The 24,353-nt window shown below is 35.5% G+C and overlaps 1 protein-coding gene across 1 annotated transcript in view; it reads left to right on the forward strand.

The window, feature by feature from the left end:
* The first annotated feature begins 324 nt into the window (after positions 1-324).
* SECISBP2L (SECIS binding protein 2 like) overlaps positions 325-24,353 on the forward strand; it is a 61,676-nt gene continuing 37,647 nt past the window's right edge. The window contains exons 1-7 of the mRNA XM_036075977.2: positions 325-607; positions 9,331-9,509; positions 11,564-11,888; positions 13,534-13,669; positions 18,431-18,660; positions 18,942-18,966; positions 19,327-19,442. Coding sequence (XP_035931870.1) covers positions 584-607; positions 9,331-9,509; positions 11,564-11,888; positions 13,534-13,669; positions 18,431-18,660; positions 18,942-18,966; positions 19,327-19,442 — 1,035 coding nt within the window. The 5' untranslated portion in view covers positions 325-583. The remainder of the gene's footprint in view (positions 608-9,330; positions 9,510-11,563; positions 11,889-13,533; positions 13,670-18,430; positions 18,661-18,941; positions 18,967-19,326; positions 19,443-24,353) is intronic.

The raw sequence follows: 24,353 nt of genomic DNA on the forward strand, positions 1-24,353 counted from the left end.
GGCAGCTAAAAGCTCTTCCAACATTACTAAGGGATGATTTGGAATAATGAAGTAGTCTCTGAGGTCCCTGAAGACTGGAACCCGGGTGTTCTGTGTCCCAAGTGGCCCGACACTCCCTAGTTTAACAGTCCAAAGGGACAGTTAAGTCCGGCTCAAAGCGCAGAGTGGCTTGGGGCACCTGCTTACAGGAATCTCCACTTGGCCTCAGCCTCCCGGTCAGCCAGCCGAGGCTCCCGCTACCACCTGCTCAGGACTTCTGCTGTCACTCCGCCCACGCCCCTTCTCGGCCCCTCCCCCCTTTCCCTTCCGCGAGCCGCCATTTTCCACTACTCCTGCCGCCTGTTTGGGCCCTCCTCGGCTTCCGTCCCAGATGATCCCTCCCCGAGGCTGCCACCGCCTCCTCCTTCTCCCAGGGCTGGAGCCACCCCCTCGGCCAGTGGCGTAGCCGGACTCTGTGTCGGGGCCAGCCAGATAGGGGCGGAGGTCCTGAGCCCTGTCTCGACTCGAGCGGGGGGCCATGGAGAAAGCGGCCCGAGGCGCTTTCCACACCGACTAACGCAGGCCCGTTGCGGCTGCAGGCGCCATGGACCGAGCCCCCACTGACCAGGTACGCGGGCTCGGGCTGGGCCGGCTGGGCCGGCTGCTGGGGGTCGCCGCTTCCTCCGGAGCGGGCCCTGGTCTCTGAGTGTGGGCCTGAACTGCCGGAGCCCTTGGGTTCCTGCGGGAGCTGACTCCCCTCGCCTGAGAGCCTGGCGGCGCCCCACTCCTGCATTGTTCCAGTTGCTGCCTCGGGGGACGGGGGCTTTTCCATCCCTGGTTACCCCCCTCCCCCGGGCTGGGGACTCGTTTTTGCCCCTCCTCTGTGGTTTGGTGTTAGGGGCCAGAGGACTCCCAAGTTGTCAGTGCTTGCCTGAGAGGAGGGTTTATAACTTCCAGCGAGTAACCTCCCGCCCCCTCCCCCCTTTAGTTCTGGAATGTGTTTTCAAGGTGGCAAGGCTTTCGAAGGCTTCTCACCCAGAAAGACTGTCAGAGAATGTGTGATAACTACAGAGCAGGGGGGTTATGGGCTTTTTTGGATCAACGTTCCGTTGAGCAGAGCATTGTTTTTTGCAGTGGTTTTAGGGAGGTGTTTCCTTTAAGGTATGAAATACTATGGGTTTCCCCTGCCTTTCTGTCCAATTATTTTGCAAAAAATAATGTTTTTGAAAAATTGAGTTTATATTTTAAGAATGTGGATCCGAAGTATGAACGCATTTCCGAGACTGTTTTCATATTCAGAGTAGTTCCATTAGTATTCTATTTTGGTTTTAATTGTATTAAATTCTTTATTATCCACGCGAGTAGTTACTGGGAGGCAGGGATGATGAAAATGTAAATAATAATCCAAAATAATTGTTCCACCCCCCCCCCCGCAAAGTGTTAGTATTTTCCATCCTTGAGCCCTCTATGAAACGACTTAAAATTTGATGAAATCGAAGTTTATTCACTATGCGTTCTCTTCAGTTGAAGGCTTTGCTCGGTGTTGAGCTAGGCAAATAGATGAAGGAGAAAAAGACTAGTGATTTGCCTATTTTACAAATAGATAATTAGTATCTGAGGAAATGAGACAAGATTTCAAAATTCCTGTATATATGTATATATGTAGCTAGTCAGAGGCAATTTTGATTTTGAAATCTGGCTCTTTTAGCAGGCAGATTCCTAGTTGTGTATATTTATTTTTTTACAAAAGCTTTAATTAAAAAAAATTATGAGAATATGAATTTGAAAACACAAATGAGTTTTATGAGATAATACGTGGATTTACCAAAGCAAAATTGATCAGAGCCTCTTGGCTTTCTAGTGACCCAGAGTATTCTATATACAGCCTATATCCAATTTAATGAAAAAAAAAATTTTTAAGGCATCTATCAGAAATGCCTTTAATTTCAAAGTCTGACAATTGAATAGGAGATTTTCTTGAACAATTTTCTTGTATGTGTGTCACTAATAAAAAGGTTAAACTCAGGTCCTTCATGATGCCAGAACTATAACCAGTAATGCTACCATATGTATACTTATGGTTCCTTTCATCTTAGAGGAAATATAATTAACTATTTAGCATAGCTATTTGTGTGTGGTTATCTTAACAGCAAGTGCTGTGAGCAGATTATTTAAACTAGAGAACCTATTCCTCTTTCATCCTACATCTTTCCGAAGTCCACAACCTATTAAAACCTTGTAGAAATGTAAGGATTGGAAAGAAATCATGAATGTAGGTTTTCCGTTGAAGAATTACTTCCTTTTTTCATTCTGGTACCTCCTGCCTCTTCCTCAGCCTAACCTTAAGTAAGAGAATAATTCTGACCACCCTCTCTTCCCACCTGCTACATACTCACAGGAAACCGAGATACAGAAAAGTGGTGCTGCTTTGCCTTGTTCAGGCTGAAGGCAGTTAATTCAGGGGTCCATGGATGACCTGGAAGGAGTGTGCTTCGTTTTATATTAGCATTTTTCTGGGGCAAGACTCCATTATTTTCATCATATTCTCAAAGGAATCTATCACTGAAAAAAGGCTAAGAACCATTAATTTAATGGTAGATTAGGGGCCAGAACTGAGCTTTCTCCACTTTGTGAAGTTCTTCATTGTTTCCACTATACCACAGAGTAATGTAATGGCTTTTCCAGATTATTTGGAATACACTTTTATATATTTACTAATGAAGTGAATTTAGATAGGTAAAAGTCACTAAAAATATATGTGATATGTGGATTTCCATTTTCCCTCACAAAATGTTTGTTTTTTCATTTTAAATCAGTGTTGTCTTATATTCAGAATTTTGGGGAATGCCTACAGCATTAAAACTTACTCATAATATTGTAGTGATTAGCAATTTATAGAAATTTGATTTTTTTAGAAAACAGTACTTCATACAAACTGTGCATTTCATGTTAACCTAATTGAAATCCTTGGAGTATTGCACAAGTGTAACTTAAAAAAAAAAAATCTAAGCATGTTTTGCCTGAAGGTATTCATATTGCTCTTTTAAAAAATAAAATCTTTGATAAAAGGATAAATTGTATATATGTTGAATTGTATATATGTTGATCAAGATTATAAAAAGTAAGTTACTGGAATACATGCTAGATAATAGTCTTAATTGCAGTAGTGACTATTTGAAAGAATGTTATAACCAAAAGAGGATCTCAGGGGTATTCTCTTTTAGCAAGACTGTATTAAATCAAAACAAGTAATTTAATTTTAATTGCCAGAGTTAGATGTTCTAAGAACAGTTATTACTTGGTATAATGCCTTTTTTTTTGTCCTTGGGGGGGGGGAAAGTTGGTGTAAAGGGATGTGAAAAATAAGTCATGGAGTTTATTTGTTCACAAAGGCTTAATGTTTCTATTTTTAGGAAATTTAAGACAGTGTTTTGAGACATTTTTTAAAAATGAACAATAGCCTTAGAAGTGACAAAACACTTGAAGTTTACAGTATCTTTTGTATTATCAACTAATTTAAACATTGGCTTAATTTTTAGAACGTTAACATTAGATAAGTTCATTTAAAGATTTTATTTGTCAGAGAGAGAGAGAGAGCACAGGCAGGGGGAGAAGCAGGCTCCCTGCTGAGCAAGAAGTGGGATGTGGTACTCAATCCCAGGACCCTGGGATCATGGCCTGAGCCGAAGGCAGACGCTTAACCGACTGAGCCACCCAGGCGTCCCTAGATAAGTTCTTTACTTGGCATCAGGGAAATACAAATCAAAACCACAATGTGATACCACCTCACACCAGTCAGAATCGCTAAAATTAACAAGTCAGGAAACAACAGATATTGGTGAGGATGTGGAGAAAGGGGAACCCTACTACAGTGTTGGTGGGAATGCAAGCTGGTGCAGCCTCTCTGGAAAACAGTATGGAGGTTCCTCAAAAAGTTGAAAGTAGAGCTACCCTATGACCCAGCAATTGCACTACTGGGTATTTAGCCCAAAGGTATAACTGTAGTGATCTGAAGAGGCACTTGCACCCCAGTGTTTATAGCAGCAATGTCCACAATAGCCAAACTATGGAAAGAGCCTACATGTCCACTGATAGATGAATGGATAAAGAAGATGTGTAATATGTATATTACACAGCAAAAAATGAAATCTTGGAGCACCTGGGTGGCTCAGTTGGTTAAGCGGCCGCCTTCGACTCAGGTCATGAGGTCATGATCCCGGGGTCCTGGGATCGAGCCCTGCATCGGGCTCCCTGCTCTGCAGGGAGCCTGCTTCTCCCTGTCCCTCTGCCTGCTCCCCCTTCTTGTGCTCTCACTCTCTCTCTCTGTCAAATAAATAAATTAAATAAATAAAATTTTTAAAAAATGAAATCTTGCCATTTGCAATGACGTGGATGGAACTAGAGGGTTATTATGCTAAGCGAAATAAGTCAATCAGAGAAAGACAATTATCATACGATCTCATGATATATGGAATTTTAGAAACAAAACAGAAGATCATAGGGGAAGAGAGGAAAAAATAAAACAAGACGAAACCAGAGAAGGAGACAAACTGTAAGAGACTCTTAATCATAGGAAACAAACTGAGGTTTGCTGGAGGGGAGGGGAGTGGAGGAATGGGGTAACTGGGTAGTGGACATTAAGGAGGGGCATGTGATCTAATGAGCACTGGGTATTGTAATAAGACTGATGAATCATAGGCCTGTACCTCTGAAACCAATAATATTATATGTTAATTGAATTTAAATAAAAAATATTTATAAAAATAAAAAATGTAAAAAAAAAATAAAATAAAAAATAAAATAAAACAATTTACAAAACTATTGATCCATCAGTGTCTTTAACTCTTAGAAAATCAAACATGGAACAAATACATATGACTTCATGCAAAGTGCTGTTCACCGATAAAGATACAAAATCATCTGGCTTATAATTCTTTTCTTTAAATAATTGATAAACTTCAAATAGTATTGCAAGCTAAATATATTCTGAATAAGTTACTATAAAACATTTATTATTCAATAATACTTGTAGTTGGCCTTAATGAATATAAGTAAATGGTTTATCTTAACAGGTTTTAAAAATAATACTTTTGTAATCAAAAAGAAAGTAAAATAACCTTTGGAATTTTGACTTTTTTTTTTTTTTTTAGATCATTTGGTGGCGAGAGTGTGGGGGGCGGGGCAGAGGGAGAGAGAGGGGAAGCAGACTCCCTGCTGAGCGGGGAGCCCAATGTGGTGCTGGATCCCAGGACCCCAAGACCATGACCTGAGCCAAAACCAAGAGTTGGACGCTCAAGCAACTGAGCCACCCAGCCACCCCGACCTTTGGAAATTTAAAAAGACATTTTTCCTAAGCCCTTGATCAAGAGGAAATAAAAAAGTAGAATTATGGGTTATTGAAAAAGTAATACATATGAAAACCTATGGGATGTGGCTGAAGCTATACTCTGAGGCAAATGCATAGTCATAAATACTTTCATTATTAAACATTTTAAAAGGTAAATAAAAATCAAGTGTCCAGGGCTAGAAGTTAGCAGGAAAACCCTATCAAAGCAAGAGAGGAAAAGAAATAGAAAACCCAAAATTAATAAATAAGATAATCCAAAAACCAGTATTAAGTTTTAGAAAAGTACCATCAGGTTTTAATAGGATTAGGTGTAATCTATTTTAAGAAAAGAGGAAGAGATTTGAATAGTAAATCAAGTGGGCAGTTTCAGTTAATTATTTTGATTTTTTTTCTCAGTATTTTCTGAAGTCTTGCAAAACTTATATATATAACTACTGCAATTGATTTGTCAAGTGTTTACTTTCAGTATAAGTCATTCCAATCAAAAACAATACAGCCAGCAAGTATCTTTTAAGCATTAGTCATTTTTTCCTTCGGAAGACATTTATTTTTCTTTGGCCATGAGATGTAAAATATCTTAATGTTTGATATATTGTATTATTACCTTAATATACAAAGGATGTAGAGGGTTTCCATGGTCATATTTTTTCTGTAGGTGTGTGGTACATACTGAAATTTCACTGTGGGAGAGTGCCTTATTATGTTCTACTTCAGTTTTGATTTTAAGTGGGTGTTTTTTTCTATTGCTTAATCTGGGAAAATTATTTGCACTCTTCTGGAGATTCTATCCCAGAAGAGTTTAGTGTGCATTTCCTGCTGTTGGGTGCTTGGTAGTAATGTTTGCCCATTTTCCCTAAACCAGTTTAGTACAGCACTCTTTCCAGAACATGTACTCAGTGCATATTTGTTGAATTTATATAGGCTCTCAGTGATCTGAGTGCATTTGTTCAATACGCTCTTTTAAAGAAGGCTTTTATATTTTCATATTCTGATAAATTCTTGGGTTTTCTAGATTATTCACATCAAAGAAGTTTTATTATTGACATTTGTTTTAATATATGCTAAATTTAAAAGAATGTGAAACTGCTTATGTTTTCTCCCCCCTAGTACAGGTTTCTGGGATTATTATGATTTTTCATTATTTGGAAAATTCTGAAATAATTTCTGAAAGATAAAGATAATTTTACTATGTAGATAGTTTTTTTTAAGCAAATAGTAGTACAGGAATAGTTAGACTTTGTGTAGTTTAGACTTATTTTATATAAAATTTCTGATTCCAAAAAAGTAGATATTGTCAAAAGTAGACTAAAAAATTCAAACTAAGGAATATCATTGTATGAAGTAAGTAGTGTAATTTTTTTTATTACGTTTTGTTGTCCACTATGTAGGACATTTTTCTTTGATTTCTATACTAATATAATTGAAATATTGCCAGAATTTGTTACTTAACATATTGTCTATATGGGATTTATTATGTGGAATTTTAAAAATAGTTTGGGATTTATCTTTAGTTTTTAGGCCTGAGAATAGCAGATGCTTCATTTTAATGTATGATACTGAAGGCCCCAAAGTCACAACAAACAACTTTTAAGACCATAGAGAGTTGTAACTGTAGGAGAAAGTTTGCCAGTCTGTTCCTACTAGTGACATCTTCTGTTTGTGCAGCTGTTGACTACAGCAGCTTCTCTTTTTTGCTAAAAACAAAGGATCACTTCAGTGTTTGTTTTATTGTTGAACTCTGATATCTAGAATTGCACTTAGAATAGAAGTCATTACAAACTTTTATATTTAAGGGCATATACTGTGTATATGTACAGATATCAATTATAAATTATGTATGACACTTTTTTGACAGTGGGCTGCCTAAGTTCATAAAACTCTTACAAAGTAAAATGAAACTAAGTATAAAAACTTGTTGCAACTTTTGACTTGAGCAAGAATTTGAATTTCTTACCAGAGTAATTTATGAGTTGGTACTATTTGGTGGGGAGATATTAGGAAACTTACTATCTTTAAATTATCTTATTTCTTTATAATTATATTAGTATTGTTTCCTTTTCATATGGAAATTTGATATAATCATATTTCTTGCTAATGCCTTCTAATACAGATCTATAAAACTGTTCAGAGAGTTCTCATATGTTCAGAAGGACTTTTTAGATTTTTCAAAGATATCCTAAAAATTACATTTTCAGTGTAGTTAAAATGTGACTTAAATTTTTCCTCTTTTTATGCCTATGCATGAACTATATAAAGCAAGTTTCCATTATCTGTGCATTATTGTTGAAAATCAGCCTTTTCCCCTCATTTCCTCCTGAGGGAACATTTATTAGATTGATAATTTATATCTTACACAAATAATTTTTGAGTTCTGTTGACTATCGCAGTGAAAATTACTGACTTAGACTATTAGCATTTGAAGGAGGTTTTGCCTTCAGGGTTCAAATTCAAGAAACCAGTTTGAGTTCACAGATACTGTGTTCATAAGTGCAAGTACTGTCTCTATTTCATATTCGGTTAATAGTATAAAAGTAGATTTCAAAGTTTAATCAGGTAGGAAGGATATTGAATTAATACTACTATAAATAGTTCAGATTTCTTCTCTCTCCCCACTTTTTTACAAGCATTCTGAATATTTCCAGTGGACTCTTTTTAGAGAATAATTTATCTGAATAAAGGCTATCCTATTGAGCATATCAAGTCTTTATAGATTTTGTCTTTAGATTTTCTTGCATTTGTTACTGATTACCCTTGTGAGAAACATGCCTGACATTTATTCTGGGAACTCTGCCTTGCTCAGAGCTTCCGATAAATGCCATCCTACTGGGTTTGTTGGGCAGAAGTTCTAGTTAGGACTATTGCTTTGAGGTAATTGATTTGAATGATTGAAACATTGGATTGCACTTCACTTACTGGTTTCTTAAAGAAGTGTTTAATATCTTTTTAGATTGTGGTATTTATGTGGTTTTTAACATTCTACCTTTGAAGAATGTGTCTATAGGTTTTTTCTTTTTATAATTAAATTTAAGAAATTTGTTGTTAAATACAGAAGGAAAACTGCATAAAAGCAATGTATAGCTAAATGAATTATGAGGTGAATGCCTTGTAATTATCGCCCAAGTTAGGATATAGAACGTTGTCAGGCACTCAGAAGCTCTCCAGGTACCTCCTCGTGATCACAACTCTCTTTCACATGAGTAATTTCATATGAGTAATTCCTGTCCTGACTTTTATCCCAGATCTTATTTACTTTTCTTTATAGTTTTGTCACCCACATGTGCATCCTAAAATACTTTAGTTTTTTAAATACATCTTTTAAATTTCTGTAGATATTTTGTAAGAAAAAATACAAAATAAACTAAAATGAGAGTACATACTCTGGATTACTTTAGTTTACTCAAGTTGTCTACTGGGAAACTGAAGTACTCCTTTTTTTCTCCTAGTTTAACTGTGAGGCAAAAGTTTCTTGCCCTTATGTTAAGTTTTTTTTTTTTCATTAATCTTGGACATTTTCCTTCCTTTTAACTAAACCATACTAATCTAATTTCCTGAAATGGATAGAAATAGACTATTTTTTAGACTAGTCAAACAAATATAAAGTGAGTATCCTTCAGAACTCTGTTTAATGATTTTCCCTCCTAACAAAATTAGTTAAAAGCATTGTTTTGTCTGAAGAGCTAGATTTCTTACTACCAGCTTTATTTTTGGTCTCAAGTCTGACTTCCTTGTACTCTTGATTGTTTTAACAGCTTTGGTTACGTAAGAAATGATTTCATTAAAATGCAATAACTTCTGATAAGCGTTTCCCTGTTTTATTTGATGGCTTTGCCTAAATAATCATATTTAGTTATTTTAATTTGACATTACTGCTCCTTTGGATGTTTTCTAATACTGAGGAGATCTAATTACTATTTGTAAACACCGACTCTTCCATTGTTAAATTGTGAATTTGTATTAAGTTTTTTGCTCCTTTATTAATAGTGTGTTTTACTATCTCTTTTAAGAATGTCAAGCTCTCAGCTGAGGTAGAGCCATTTATTCCCCAGAAGAAGAATCCTGATACATTTATGATCCCGATGGCACTCCCAAATGATAATGGAAATGTTTCTGGTGTAGAACCAACTCCAATTCCCAGCTACCTGATTACTTGTTATCCATTTGTGCAGGAAAACCAGTCCAATAGGTAATTTGTTTATTATTACCTTCTTTTTTGTGGGGGGTGAGTAGGAAAATACAGAAATTGGCAAGGCATACTTCTTCATTTTTTCCTTTTGTAACTTTTCCTTTTTTTAGGTTTATTTATTATTATTTTTTTGTAATCTCTACAGCCAACATGGGGTTTCAATTTACAAGCTTGAGATTAAGAGTCCCATGCTCCACCAACTGAGCCAGCCAGGCGCCCCTTCATTTGTAACTTTTAAACATTAGCCATTTCCCTTTTTTAAGAGAAATAAATAAAACCAAATGAGGTAGAAATTTGAAAATTGTTAACGTGGGTTATTTTCTCATTCTTTCTAAGAGGAAATGGAGTTTTTTGGATGTATCTCCTACAATAAGTCATTAAACTTACTTTGAAATAAATTGATACAAGGGAGGAATGAATATTCAGAAAGTGGTGAACGGAAACCCTTTTAACTTCCAGGACAGTCGGGCATAAGAAGAAAATACCAAGGGATAGTTCTTAACATTGAAGTGTTTATGGTAAACATATATTTCGGGACTCTGATTCTAGTTTAAATTTAGCTTCTGTGCTGTAGTCACAGGGTGATTTAGCAAAATGCTTGCAGTTCAGATAATGTGTGACCTGGTGGTTAGGGTGTAACTTGTGATAATCATGATAGCCTTTTTAACCCTGCTTAGACTATCTGAGTGATTAGTACTTTGTTGGTGTAGTTCATGTTACTGCTTTATTAAAAGTACTTTCAGCCTTTTACAAGTAATATCACACATAGAAAATTATATTTCTCTAGCACTCTGGGACAAATGGATGAGGTAGCTGGACTCTAGCCTCTGCTCAACCACCCCGAAGGCAAAGGCAATCAATATTTCTGCACACCTATAAGCCATCATGTGGCACACTAGTGTGCCAAGGCACATTCTTTCAGATATTCTTGATGTAAGAGATATGAGGCCACTAAACTACTGTATGAAATATTAAATATTCAGGTTAATAATCTCTAAAACTCTATAGTTTTGGGGATTGGACAAAGAATAAGGGATCCTTCTCAATTGAGGTTAGCATTATGTCAAACAATTTTGACCTGTATAGGGCTACATTTGAAGCGACTTAAAAACCAAATTTAATACTATTTTTTTGTATTTGACAAAATGGCCAAGTGTAAAGTACAGTCAATTTTTCTTACCATACTAAATAATCTTTGAGAATTCGCGAGTAAACCAGCCAGCGGATTAAAAGTATTTTTTTTAATTATGGCAGTGAACATTTTTCCATGGTGCTTTGTTATGGGAGTAGTGAGGAAAAGCTCGATGCTCCGGCTCCCCATGGCCACTCATTCTTCTGCAGCAGCCTTCTGTAAGGACTGCTGAGACAGGAAGAATCTCGCTGATGCTTTATAGGAAATGCACTAGAAAAGGCTCTAATGCCGTATTAGATAGCATGGCAATGGACAGGCTTACCTCTTTCTCTTCTTTCCCTTGGACCAGGAACCTGCTTCCATTGCCAAGGAGGGGAGCCAGGAAAAGAGCTTGACTTGGCCAAATGGTTCGGGGAGTATGGGAGAGGAGTAGGAGGCCCTGGGACTGAGCTGAAGAACGAGAGGTGGAGGAATCAAATCACCCATTGTAATGATCACCTTACACAGGGATCACCTTACGCTGCTTTTTGCAGAAGGCCGTCACAGTTGTTAGCATTGGATGGGAACTTTGGACTGCCTTTGTGTGCAGATCCAGCAGCTAGGTGTTTAACTTCTAGGCAGAAGTACCCTGAGGAGGTTGAGGAGAGAGTTGTAAATAAGAATGGTATGTACTTTTAAAATTTTGGAATGCAGTAGAACTATCAGGTTGAATTCCTTTATACTGTCATTTAAGTTGTTATTACATGTATATAATAATCTCTGATTACAGCAAAGAAATTTATAAGGTGATAATTTTATCTCCTTTTTATTATGAAGGCACGGTTCTGTACTTCTTTAAATTAAAATGAATTAAGAGGTTTTGCTTCAGCATTACTTTCAGACTTGTCAATAGATTTGTTCTTTTTTTATTTGATTTTAACAGACAATTTCCGTTATATAACAATGATATACGATGGCAACAGCCCAGTCCAAACCCCGCTGGACCATACCTTGCCTACCCCATTATATCTGCTCAGCCGCCTGTTTCTACAGAGTATACATATTATCAGCTGATGCCAGCACCATGTGCCCAAGTTATGGGATTCTATCATCCTTTTCCTACACCTTACTCCAACACCTTTCAGGCTGCGAATACTGTAAATACTATAACCACAGAGTGCACTGAGCGTCCAAATCAGCTTGGACAGGTCTTCCCATTGTCCAGTCATCGAAGCAGAAACAGTAACAGAGGACCAGTTGTACCAAAAGTAAGTGACTTATTTTGATTGGCTTTTATGTTTGATATTTCTGTTGTTAATAATAGTGTAAGTAGTTTGTTACTTGTATTGATTAGCCTTGATGCTGAATTTACTGTAAAACATTTCATTCACTATTATAAAATAATCAAGGGTAGAGCATTTATAAAATAATTTTTCCTGTTTTTTATTGTGCCTTATTCTTAATCGATGATATGATTTACAGTCATATTCAGGTTCCTTCAGAGAGTTTTATTTAATTCTAATACACAAATATTTCCAGATTATTTTAATTTAGTGAAAAAAATCACATGGTGACACCAGTGTTTATAAGTGGTAGTTTGGATCCATGCCAGTGGTGTTGAATGACTAATGCACTTCATATATTTCAGTCTTCAGAAATCAGTAGGAGATATTATGGGGAACAACATCTGTGATTCATTCAATCCCTTCAACCTCATTGTTGCTATTCTGTGAATTTTTAGTAGCAATAGCACTTTGTTACTCATGTATTGCTTTACTATATTATATGAACACAGGGTCTCCTAGGGCTGAAGAAAATGAAAGATAAATGTGTGAAACCACTCTTAAGACCAGTCTGTTGACTAAGTAAAAAAAAAAATGAGACATGAAGGCCTTGAAAACACAAGAGATTTAAGGTTTATTCTACGTAACTATATCTTAACTAAAAGGTTACTTTTATATTGAGGCCTTAATATCAAAGCAAGTAAGAAGAAAAGCCATGTTTCTTCTCAGCACTTTTGAGCTAATGGAAGGTAGAGTGATTTCTTAAATGCATCTATGGCTCTATCATCAAGGAGTTGATGCTTTCCTAGATTCCATTAGCCCAGCTTCTTCAGTGAAAAGTCTTTGCTGTCTTTTGGCATACTTTTTACAAATTAAAATACAAACATGCAGCACAGTTTGCTTTAAAAAGCTATTAGTATTTGTTCATGAAAACACTGGGTCGAGGGAAATTGTTTTGGGACCGCTGGAGAACGTAAAGAAACAAGTATTGGAAGTAAGGTAGTAGTATATAACTTTCAGGTGGTGAAGAAACATGATTTCTCAGAGTGCATTTCCAGCACTTCAGTTTAGGAAGTTAAATTCAGAGTTCTGTTGTATAAATCGCTATTTAAGTGATGAATACTTCTGTTTTAAAAAATGAAGGAAAGGATCAGCTTTTTTATATTTTCTTTCCAAGCTCTAAAGCAGAATTGTTTTTGTACTTTCTTGCTATCATGAAAGGAAAATTTATCCCTTGGATAAGCTACTACCCTTTTTGTTACCCTTCTAAATAAAAATTTACAGCCCCTTATATGACATGATTATACTTCTGTCATTTATTAATTATTGATTGAGAAAATATGAAATACAAGTAATAATTTAAAATGAATTAATATTTTATTAGTCATAGTAGTGTTAATAGTTATTTGAAAAATAGTATCAAAATGTGGGTGTATAATACATCATTTAACGTATAATTAAATGCAGATAATGTCATGAATTCCTAACACAGTAGCCCTCTTTCCCCATGGGTTGGAAGCCACTAATTTAGAGCATACATTTAGGTGTGTTTTATAGTAGATATGTATTTAGTACATTGAGTAGGATTTTAAATTATTATTATTATTATTATTTTTTGTGCTTAAATCAGCAACAGCTTTTACAACAGCACATAAAAAGCAAAAGGCCACTGGTGAAAAATGTAGCTACTCAGAAAGAGACAAATGCAGCAGGTCCTGATAATCGATCAAAGATTGTGCTTCTGGTAGATGCTTCACAGCAAACTGGTAAGCAAGAGTGTTTATGTATACATCACTGATTTTTATCTGTTTTCATGTATTGACTTTGTAATTGTAGACTATACCACTTTTCAGGATTCTAGACCTTCATTCTTTAATTTATCCTGCCACTTTGTGAAGTTCTCTAGGAAGGATAAAAGCAGTCCATGTCCATAATGTTCTTCCAACTTGTTTGCTGGCTAATGTGCAGTTTTGAGGAGGGTTTGAGGTGTCCTTATCCCCGTATAGTAGTGGAGCAGTTCAGAAATCAGAGATGGAATATTGCAGACATTGTAAGAATTTGAGGACTCATTTTGGCAGAAATTAAAATTGTATGTTTTTTATAACTAGTTTAAAACCCTTTATAAAATACTCTAATATTGTATAATATCTTTATAGAAAGAACTTGGCAAGTTTTCTGTGCCATATTTTAGCAAAGATCTGAACCAAACCTGTCAGTGGCACCTATATCCTGTCAAGCAAGAAAAATTTTGGACTAGTTGGATATCATTTTGTCCAGAATTTTTTAGAGGACTGTATAAACTTTAAATAAGTAAGCTTTATCCTAATAATAGATAAAAATTAATATTTTCCAGTTTATATCATTAAATTCCAGTTTGTATCTCTGATCTCAGCTTAATAGCTATAGAGTAAGTAACTGTCTCCTCACCCATTGTCATTGGTGCTAGTAAAAAAAATTTTTGTTAATGATCGAAGGCCAAGAATTACATCTGCTCAAACAAAGGCACATTTACTTTTTACCTAACCTCTGTAGTCTCCACTCTGGCTTAAAATAAATTTGATGGTGCAAACTTTCATTTGGGCTGTACCTTTTCTTTTGTGACATCAGTTCAGTTGTTTTTTTACAATTGCTTAGATCCATTAGGAGTAAGAAAGGATCTGGGAATCCGTTAAAAAACAATCTTCTTGCTAGTACAGTCATTGTGTGTAGTTTGTAGCCATAAAGCAGTGAGATTAATGGACTAACAAATGCTTGGAGAGGCTATAGAAAGAATCACAATGTAATATATTACAAAGTTTTCTGTTTTGGTTATTCCTAGTCCTAGTGACTTCTACATGCTTTTAAACCCTGGGACTGCTTTTAAAAATCCTTACTTCTTTAGTTTGCTCATTTAGTGACCACGAAGACAATCTTCTGAAGCATAAGAATTAGAAAATGAATAGATGATCCATTAGCAAAACAAAAAGGCAGCCTACTGAATGGGAGAAGATATTCGCAAATGATATATCCAATAGGGGTTAATATCTAAAATATTTACTCAATATCAAAAAACCCAGATAATCCAATTTAAATTGGCCAGAGGACCTGAAGAGACATTTTTCCAAAGAAGACCTACAAATGGCCAGCAGACACATGAAAAGATGCTCAACATCACTAATCATCAGGGAAATACAAATCAAAACCACAACAAAATAATCATCTTACACCTGTTAGTGTGGCTAGAATCAAAAAGACAAGAAATAACAAGTGTTGTGAGGATGGAGGAGAAAAAAGAACCCTCAGAGAGTGGGAATGTAAATTGATGCAGCCACTATGGAAAACAGTGTGGGCATTCCTCAAAAAACTAAAAATAGAAATACCAAATGATCCAATAATTCTACTACTGGGTGTTTTACCCCTCCCCCCCAAAAATGAAAACACTCATTCGAAAAGATATATTCACTCCTATGTTCATTGCGGCATTATTTACAGTAGCCCAGATAAGGAAGCAGTCCCAAGTGTCCATAGGTAAATGAATGGAGAATGGATAAGGAAGATATGGTATGTATATACAATGGAATATTACTCAACCATAAAAAGGATAAAAATCTTGCCATTGGCAACAACATGGATGGATCCAGAAGCTATAATGCTTAGTGAAATAAGTCAGATGGAGAAAGACAAAAAATGTATGATTTCACTTATATGTGGAATCTAAAAAAAAACAAACCCTGCAGAAATAGACCCATAAACACAGAGAACAAAAACTGATGGTTGTCAGAGGGTTGGGGGTAGCTGATGGTAGCTACACTTGTAAGCAAAGCATAATGTATAGGCTCTTTTAGCATCAGTGTGTCGTACACTTGAAACTAATGTAACGTTGTGTGTCAACTATGCTTTAATAGAAGTAAAAAGAAAATGAAAAGTGAAGGTAAAATTTGATTAGAAGATAATATCTTTTATCAGTATCCTTATTCTTTAGTTTGTTTTCAGATACTGAGGATTGTACATTCTATCAATATTTTTGTTTAATTTGTTTTTAATTTCTGAGGATTAATTGGTATCAGTCGCAGGTAGGATGAAATATTAGAACTTAAAGGAATTTGTAACACATTTTTATTCTTGAACACAAGCTTGTATTTAATGAGTTTAACAAGATGATTAGATATAATATACAAAAATTAAGTGCATTTCAGTGTGTTACGAACAAAATTTGAGAAAAGATGCCATTTATAATAGCAACAAAAATATAAGTTTCTGGGAATGAACTTTACAAAAGATGTACAAGACATTTATGCAGAAAATCTTAACTTTATGGTAGGATATTAAAAAAAAAAACAAAACCTAAATATCCTGTTCATATAGGATGATTTGATACTGCAAATGTCATTTTCCCCAAAGTCAGTCTGTAGATTCAGTGCAGTTCTAATCAAAATTTTAACAGGAATTTTATGGGAACTTGATAAACTAATTCTAAAAGGACCATTTGAGAAGAAAAGAGCTTTTTTCCTAAATATCAAGACCTATTAAACTATCTTACTTCCTATAGGCTTTTACAAAAAATGCAGTATATGAAAATTAGAATAGGGGACCCAGAAACAGATTCATATGTATGTGGAAACACATGTGGAAAATAACACAGATAGCATTACAGTTCCCTAATTTACAACCCATGCATTAAGGACAAATGGGAAAACCTGTTTGTAGAAGAAAATATAGGCAGATATCTTTATGACGGCAGGGAGGAAACTATTTCTGAAGTAAATTCTGTCTGTCAAAAGTGAGTGGAAGAATGAGCCAGAAACTTGGAAAAGATTTTTACTATGCCTATCACTGAAAAAGTTTTAGTATGAAGACATAAAAAATTCATATGAATGAATAAAAAAAATGATCCTACCTTGTTCTCAGGCTCTGGGACACACCAGGGGGCTGAAACAGTTTGGCAGGACTATAGGAATCCTTTGACCCTGTTGTCCTTCCCCTGTGAATGTATCTAAAATGGATATATTTCCCTAGAAAGAAAAAGGACTAATTGATGAAAGATCCGAATTGCAGTATCACACTGAAGCTTCCTAATGTTTAGTAACAGGTGACAAGTCAAGAGAAGTGTAGAACATCCACTCAGTGGAATAATATGGAGCCTTCTCACATTATAATTATGGAGAACATATACATAATATTAAATAGCCCGGGGTGCCTGGGTGGCTCAGTCATTAAACGTCTGCCTTCAGCTCAGGTCATGATCCCGGGGTCCTGGGATCGAGCCCCGCGTCGGGTTCCCTGCTCAGCGGGGAGCCTGCTTCTCCCTCTCCAGCTCCCCCTGCTTGTGTTCCCTCTCTCGCTGTCTCTCTCTGTCAAATAAATAAATAAAATCTTAAAAAAAAAAATAGCCCAACTCAAAATTGTATTAATGCTGTGTAAAAATTATGGGTGGAAATACAGAAAAAGGAAAATTGTTATTTGTTAGGGTAGGAGGACATTATAAGAGTTTTTTTTAATGTCTTTTGATTATAATTTGTGAACTACAAAAATAAGAGACAACTCAGTAGAAAAACATTAGTGGCTAAAACCATCAGAAAAGATACCAAACCTCATTATTAGGCAAGAAAATACAAATTAAAACCCACAATGAGCTATCTTTTTATATCTAACAATTGGCAAAAATTATAGCCTAGCAGACAGTATCAAGTATTTGGTGAATATGTGGATCACTGTGGATATTTATATCTTGCTGTTGGGTTATAAACTGTTTTAAACAGTTTGACTGAAAATGATTTGACATTACCGAGTAAAGTCGACTATGTGTATGCCATAAGGCCAGCAGTATTTATCTTAAAGAAACTTCCACATGCACACATATATGTTCAAATGTCTGTGTAAGAGTGGTTACAGCAGTATTATTTAATAATGCAAAACCCTAGAACAGTCCAAGCTGGTGGTACAAAGGATAAATACTGTGTGGTATGTTCATCATACACAGGCATTCTAGATTCCAGTGACATTAATGAATTACAGCTACATGCATCAGAATCTCAAAACTAATGTTGGGGGAATGGGGCAGACTAGGAAGCAAGTCACAAAAGAAAATGGACAGTATAAATTCATTTTTATAAAGCAAAAACTGCAAAATTACATGATTTATGTTTTAGGAATACAAAAATCCATGAAAAAGCTATTTTAAAAAGTGAGGAAATGATAAACACAGAATTTCGTATGGAGGTAACTTCTGGGGGAGGAAGAGGATGCAGTGGTGGACGGGGTATGCAGTGGACTTCAAAAGGATTAGTGATGTTATTTTTCTTAAATGGGTAATGGTGGTTTGTTTTAATATTTATACAAATATTTTATTCTCTTGTCATAATAAATACATGTCATAAACCAACTTGTCAGGAACATCTTACTTTTTGATGATCTCCAAAAAATTTTTACTTGTTTTCTCCATTTACGAAGTTAGATACCTTCATTTTCTTACGACCTTAATGATAATTTAACAAGAATTTATCAGTTTGGTCCTCACAAAGAGATGTCACACCTTCCTTGCTTTACAGATTTCCCATCAGATATTGCTAACAAATCTCTCTCGGAGAGCTCTGCCACAATGCTCTGGAAGTCCAAAGGCAGGAGGAGAAGAGCGTCCCACCCTACTGCTGAATCCTCTAGTGAGCAGGGGGCTAGTGAAGCCGACATTGACAGTGATAGTGGCTACTGCAGTCCCAAACACAGCAACAACCAGCCTGCAGCAGGGGCTTTGAGAAATCCCGATTCTAGCACCATGAATGTATGTAACGCTGCTTTGATTTCTTTATCGGTCATCTGTGTCAGTATTATTTTGTATCTTCTCTAAAGCTCAAGTATCTATTTTCATTAACAATTCCTATAGTAATAGAATGGATCAAAATGTATTTTGTATATTAATATGAAAAATATATATGGAAAAGTATTTTTCTAGGATTGTAAATAAGTATGCTTCACACTAGACTAAGTTATGAAACATTTTGCAAGGCATATGGTGTTGACTCTTAAGCAGAAAATAATTGTCTTTTTTGTTTTTATTTTTAGCATGTGGAATCATCTATATGTACAGGTACTTATTTTCTGCATAGTGTTTTTGCTATACTTTCTTCTTTGTCCATGTCAGAGTTTTGCTTTTAAGCATGAAGCTTGCTGATACTGCAAAAAAAATCAGAAATCTTCCAAGAGATTCACATTACATTGAAAGTACAGTTGGGCTGATAAAACTTAGAAAATTTCTCAAATGAGAAATTGGGGTATTCTGCAAGATGGCACTTCTATTACTAAGAACTGGAATACCACTTAAAGTCTGTAGAGAAATTTCCAGTTTTACATGTATAGTGACTGACTTTCAATACACAAAGTTAAGGGATAATTTAGGTTTTGGCATCTTTCATAAATAAATCATATTTTTAAATCTCACTGGTTACAGGTAGTGTAAATTGGTCCAATGTAACTTGCCAGGCAACTCAGAAAAAACCTTGGATGGAAAAAAATCAGACGTTTTCTAGAGGTGGAAGACAGACTGAACAAAGAAATAATTCACAGGTAATTTGAATTAGGTTGGAGAAACTTGAATTATTGTAAATGGTATAGTGGTCTTGAAGGGCAGTGTCCTTAATTTTTAGAGATGCATATTGAATTATATCATCATAAAATATCATGATATCTGTAACCTTAAAATGGCTTAGCCAGTAAAATTATTATTTAATGAAAAAAATGGCAAAATCTTGACTATAGGTGATGTGTATATTGTGCTATTATAGGTGTGTGTATGTTGTGCTATTTTCTACTTTATTTAAGAAATAGATTTGGATATTTCATACTTTTAAAAAAGAATATCCTCCAATCCTGTTTCATCTGCTGTGACTTTTTCTTATCCATAAAAAAAATTTAAAAGCATTTTAATGCCATAAATATTGATTCTTTGAACTTTAGGACTGCGGCCTTGTTCGTGTGTCTTTACTAGACCATAAACACCACAAGCTACGCACTCTGTGCTTGTTGCAGGGCCATAGCGATTGCTGCCTCATGCTGTAACGTAGCCAGACTAGACGGCTTCCTGGTCTTGGGGAACAATATCTAGCTGCCGTACAGCAGAGCAGGTTAACATACTGCCACGGATTCTGAGTAACTCTCTTCCTGCATTGGTCATCTGTGAAATCAGGGAGTCGTTTGTTGATGAGCATTTTTCCTTTTTAGTTTTTAGATGGACTTCCTGGATTCCTTAAATCTAGTTAAGGTACTAAAAGTATCATATGGGGGCGCATGGGTGGCTCAGTTGTTAAGCGGCTGCCTTCGGCTCAGGTCATGATCCCGGGGTCCTGGGATCGAGCCCCGCGTCAGGCTCCCTGCTCAGTGGGGAGCCTGCTTCTCCCTCTCCCACTCCCCCTGCTTGTGTTCCCTCTCTCGCTGTGTCTCTCTCTGTCAAATAAATAATAATAAATAAATAAATAAATAAATAAATAAATAAATAAATAATAAATTTATTTTACCCCCCCAAAAAAGTATCATATGAATAGATCTGTGGATGAACTGAAATAAGAGTAAGTTACTAATGGATTAAATAGACCAAATACTCGCCTGCTCATTTGCTTCCCTGAAATGAAGTATGTTAGATGCACCCTAACATTACTTAGACTGTCAGGAGAACAAGCAGAATAATGTCCTTTCCCCTATGGTTATTGCAAAAATGAGTCGTTGTTTGTGGCAGGCATGTGAGGCAGTCTAGCTTTATTTGATTAGAAACAAAAGAGCTAAAACAAGAATTGTTTATATAGATGAGATAAACAAAATCTACAAAATGTTTAGTTAAGTGCTGAAATTTTATGTTGAAATCATAACTTGTTAGACTTTTGGTATCCGTAGTCCACTGGAGAGGAAGTAATACATCTAGCTATTGAGCCTCCAAACTGGTGAGGAATAGTAAAATAACAACCAAAAATTATGCAAATACATGTAGTATATTAGGTTTTGTTTATTTTGTATCTCTCTTCATTCCAAAAGAACTGGAGCCAGATGTTGAACAATGTCTTTTCAACTTTTGGTGTGTTGTTATTCTTAAGTATGTGTTTGATTTGTGATGTGCAGAATCTTCTTTTTTCCTGTTAAGTCAAAATATTTTACCCTTTGCAATTTCTGATTGTTTTTAGGCTTAAAAAGTATTTTAGAAATGAAATATTCACTTGTATTTTCCACTACCTTCTTTTTTTTTTTTTTTTTTAAGATTTTATGTATTTATTTGAGAGAGAGATGGGGAGAGAGAGAATGAGTGGGGTGAGGGGCAGAGGGAGAGGGAGAAGCAGGTTATCCGCTAAGCAGGGAGCCCGATGTGGGGCTCGATCCCAGGACCTGAGATCATGACCTGAGCCGAAGGCAGACGCCTAACCAGCTTAAGCCACCCAGGCACCCCTCCGCTACCTTTTTATAGCATAATGTTGCAAGAACTTTTTATCTGAGATTTATTTTGATGCATGATATAATAATGATGTAGATTTTCAGAGTAGTTAACCAGCTGTTCTAAAATTGTAATCCATTCCTTTCTCTCATTTGCTAATTTCTTATGTCTTAGGTGCTGTTTCTGGCCTATTTTGTTCCATTTATCAGAATTTGGTATCTGTACCATGCTGTTTTACCTGTGATTTTTAATATTTTTACCAGTGTTTTAACACTTGGACAGGTTCTTTCTGTACTCTGTCATAACCTTAATTTTAAACAGTGGACAGAATCTAAAAATTTAAATTTTAAAAAATGGTTTTATTTTGTGAATTGGTTGAAAAATAGAAGGGACGAAAAAGATTATACGATGAAAAAAATCTCATTTTCACCCTGTCTCCCCTTGTCTTCTTTTCCCTATATCTGTCCCACTTTGAGTAGTTTCTTGTATATTTTCCCAGAGTTTCTTCATGTCGTTCTAAGTAAATACAATTATGCATCTTATGTTTTATCCACTCTGTTCTGTGCTCTGCTTTCATCACTTAACAATGTATCTTGGAAGCATTTTCATATTATTACAAGAGGGCTTCCACACTTTTTAAAAATAACTCTTAATGTTTGGAGTATGGATATACTTGTTGATTTCTGTAGTCTTCCTATTAATGGACATTTGAGTTGTTTGTAATTTGTTGCTGTTATAGACATGCTGCAATATCTTTTAGAAATGTGTGTGTATAGCAATAAAGTAAATTCCTAGATAAGGGACCACTGAGTGAAAAGGTAAAGCCACTTCTGTTATTTGATAATATTGGCAGACTATACCATTTAAGTCTCAACAATAATGTGGAGAGTGCCTTTTTCCATATAGCTTCAGAAATCATGTGTTTTCAGAATTTTGGATTTGTGCCAATTAGGTGAAAATGGTTGTTGATATTGTTGAGCATCTTTCCATATACTGTTGAGCATCTTTCCATGTATTTATGGGCTGTTTGTGGTTTTTTGTTAACTTGTCTGATCATATCTTTTGCCCTTTTTTTTTTTTTTGGTATCTTGATATATTTTTTTTCTTTTTTTGGTGTATTTTTAAAATCAATTTCTCCATCAAGCGCTTACCAGATTTAAAAAAAAATTTAGGGGCCTTTAGTTTATAATATGAATTACAAATATTTTGTTAGACTTTCATTTTTATTTTTGTCTTTGCTCATTATTATTGCCATATACTAGTGCATGTTTTAAATAGCGTTAAGTTTATAAGTTGAATTTATTGTTTTTTGTTTTTGTTTTTTAAAGTGGCTTCTGGGTTTTATTTTTTTTTATTTTTTTTATTTTTTTAAAGATTTTATTTATTTATTTGAGAGAGAGAGAGAGAATGAGAGAGAGAGAGCATGAGGAGAGGAGGGTCAGAGGGAGAAGCAGACTCCCCGCCGAGCAGGGAGCCTGATGTGGGACCCGATCCCGGGACTCCAGGATCATGACCTGAGCCGAAGGCAGTCGCTTAACCAACTGAGCCACCCAGGCGCCCGGCTTCTGGGTTTTAAATCATAGGAAAGCCCTGTCCTTACTCTAGAGTTACAAAGGATTTGCCTGTTTTCCACTAGGCTGTTTATGTTCTTGTTTTTTTACATTTAATCTTTATTCCATTTGGGTTTGTCTTATGCATGGTGTGAGATATAGTTCCACTTCGTATTTTCCAAGTGGGTACCCAAATCTCCAGCACCATTTATTGAAAAGTCTATCTTTTCACTGATTTGATATTAACCACCTTCATCATCTATTAAATTCCCAGGTATATTGAAATCTATTTTTGGAATTTCTCTTTTGTTCTGTATTAGTCATTAAATTAATCTATCAGTTTAGGGAGGATGGATTACCTTTGTGATGTGGCATCTTTCTATGTAAAAAAGTGTATGTCTTCCTATTTTTGAGTCATCTTTTTAGGAGATAATTGAAATACATGCAAATTTGGTTCTCATGAACTTCGTTGGGACCATTAGTTTGGGGGTTTTAATTTAATCCTGGAGCTTTATGTCTCCCAAGTATAAGAAATCAAGTTCCATTTGTTCTTTTTAATTGTATTAGTGTTTGTAGCAACATTAATGTATGTATAGGAAATGATTTACAACAGGGGTTTTTTTAGATATAATTTTAATGCCTTTGGAGAGCGGGTTTGCATTTACTTTTTTGTCATAGTGACTGTCCACAGAAATGAAGATGTATGCTCAGGAATTATTCTCTTGCTTTTTGGTCATCCCTGTCTTGGGGCTTGTACTCATTTTAGTATTAATAATTTATGTGAATTAAGTTGTTTTTTTTTAATTTACCTAGACATTATAAATTGCATTTGGTTTACCAGTCTTGTATGAGCTTCTTTTCATGAGCCAGTTTTTAAAATATTTTACAAAAATTGCTAAATAGTGAAGTTGAAGTAATTTTACAGAGAGCATTCATATAGCTACCAGTTAGATGCTAGCTAACATTTTACTGAGATTTGTTTCATCATGTGTGTATTCCTCTGTCCATATCACTATCCATGTTTTTGAGCCTATTTTAAAATGAAGTAAATATTTAAAATTAAGAAACTGTTGGGTATCTAGAAAGTTATCTAGTTATAGGAAGTAGCCCCGTTGTCACAGTGCATATTCTAAGGAAGAATTAAATTTGGTGTATGACCATCTTCTCTGGCTTATTGTTCTGCCATGCAGCCTACCTCCCAAAAGAGTATAAAAATTCTATTTCTTAAAAAAAAAAAATCCTATTTCTTATCAGCAAGTCATTTTAGATCAGTTATTTAGTACGGGAATTGCTAGGTGGTTCCATGTCTTTGTGTGCATAATTTTGATTTCATCATCCAAAGCCTGTGTATCAGCACCTTCCGTTGTAGATCTACTTCAGGTTCTGTTTACTGTTAGAATTTGGTGGTAACTGGTAATGAAGATCATACTTTTCACATCTTCTGGGTGTCCTGGTTAAGAGAGGTGTTTCATGTTAGCTTCATTGGGTATTTAAGAAGAGGATCTTGAAATG

Source organism: Halichoerus grypus, chromosome 8 (assembly GCF_964656455.1).
Source record: "Halichoerus grypus chromosome 8, mHalGry1.hap1.1, whole genome shotgun sequence".
In the NCBI taxonomy this organism is placed as follows: domain Eukaryota; kingdom Metazoa; phylum Chordata; class Mammalia; order Carnivora; family Phocidae; genus Halichoerus; species Halichoerus grypus.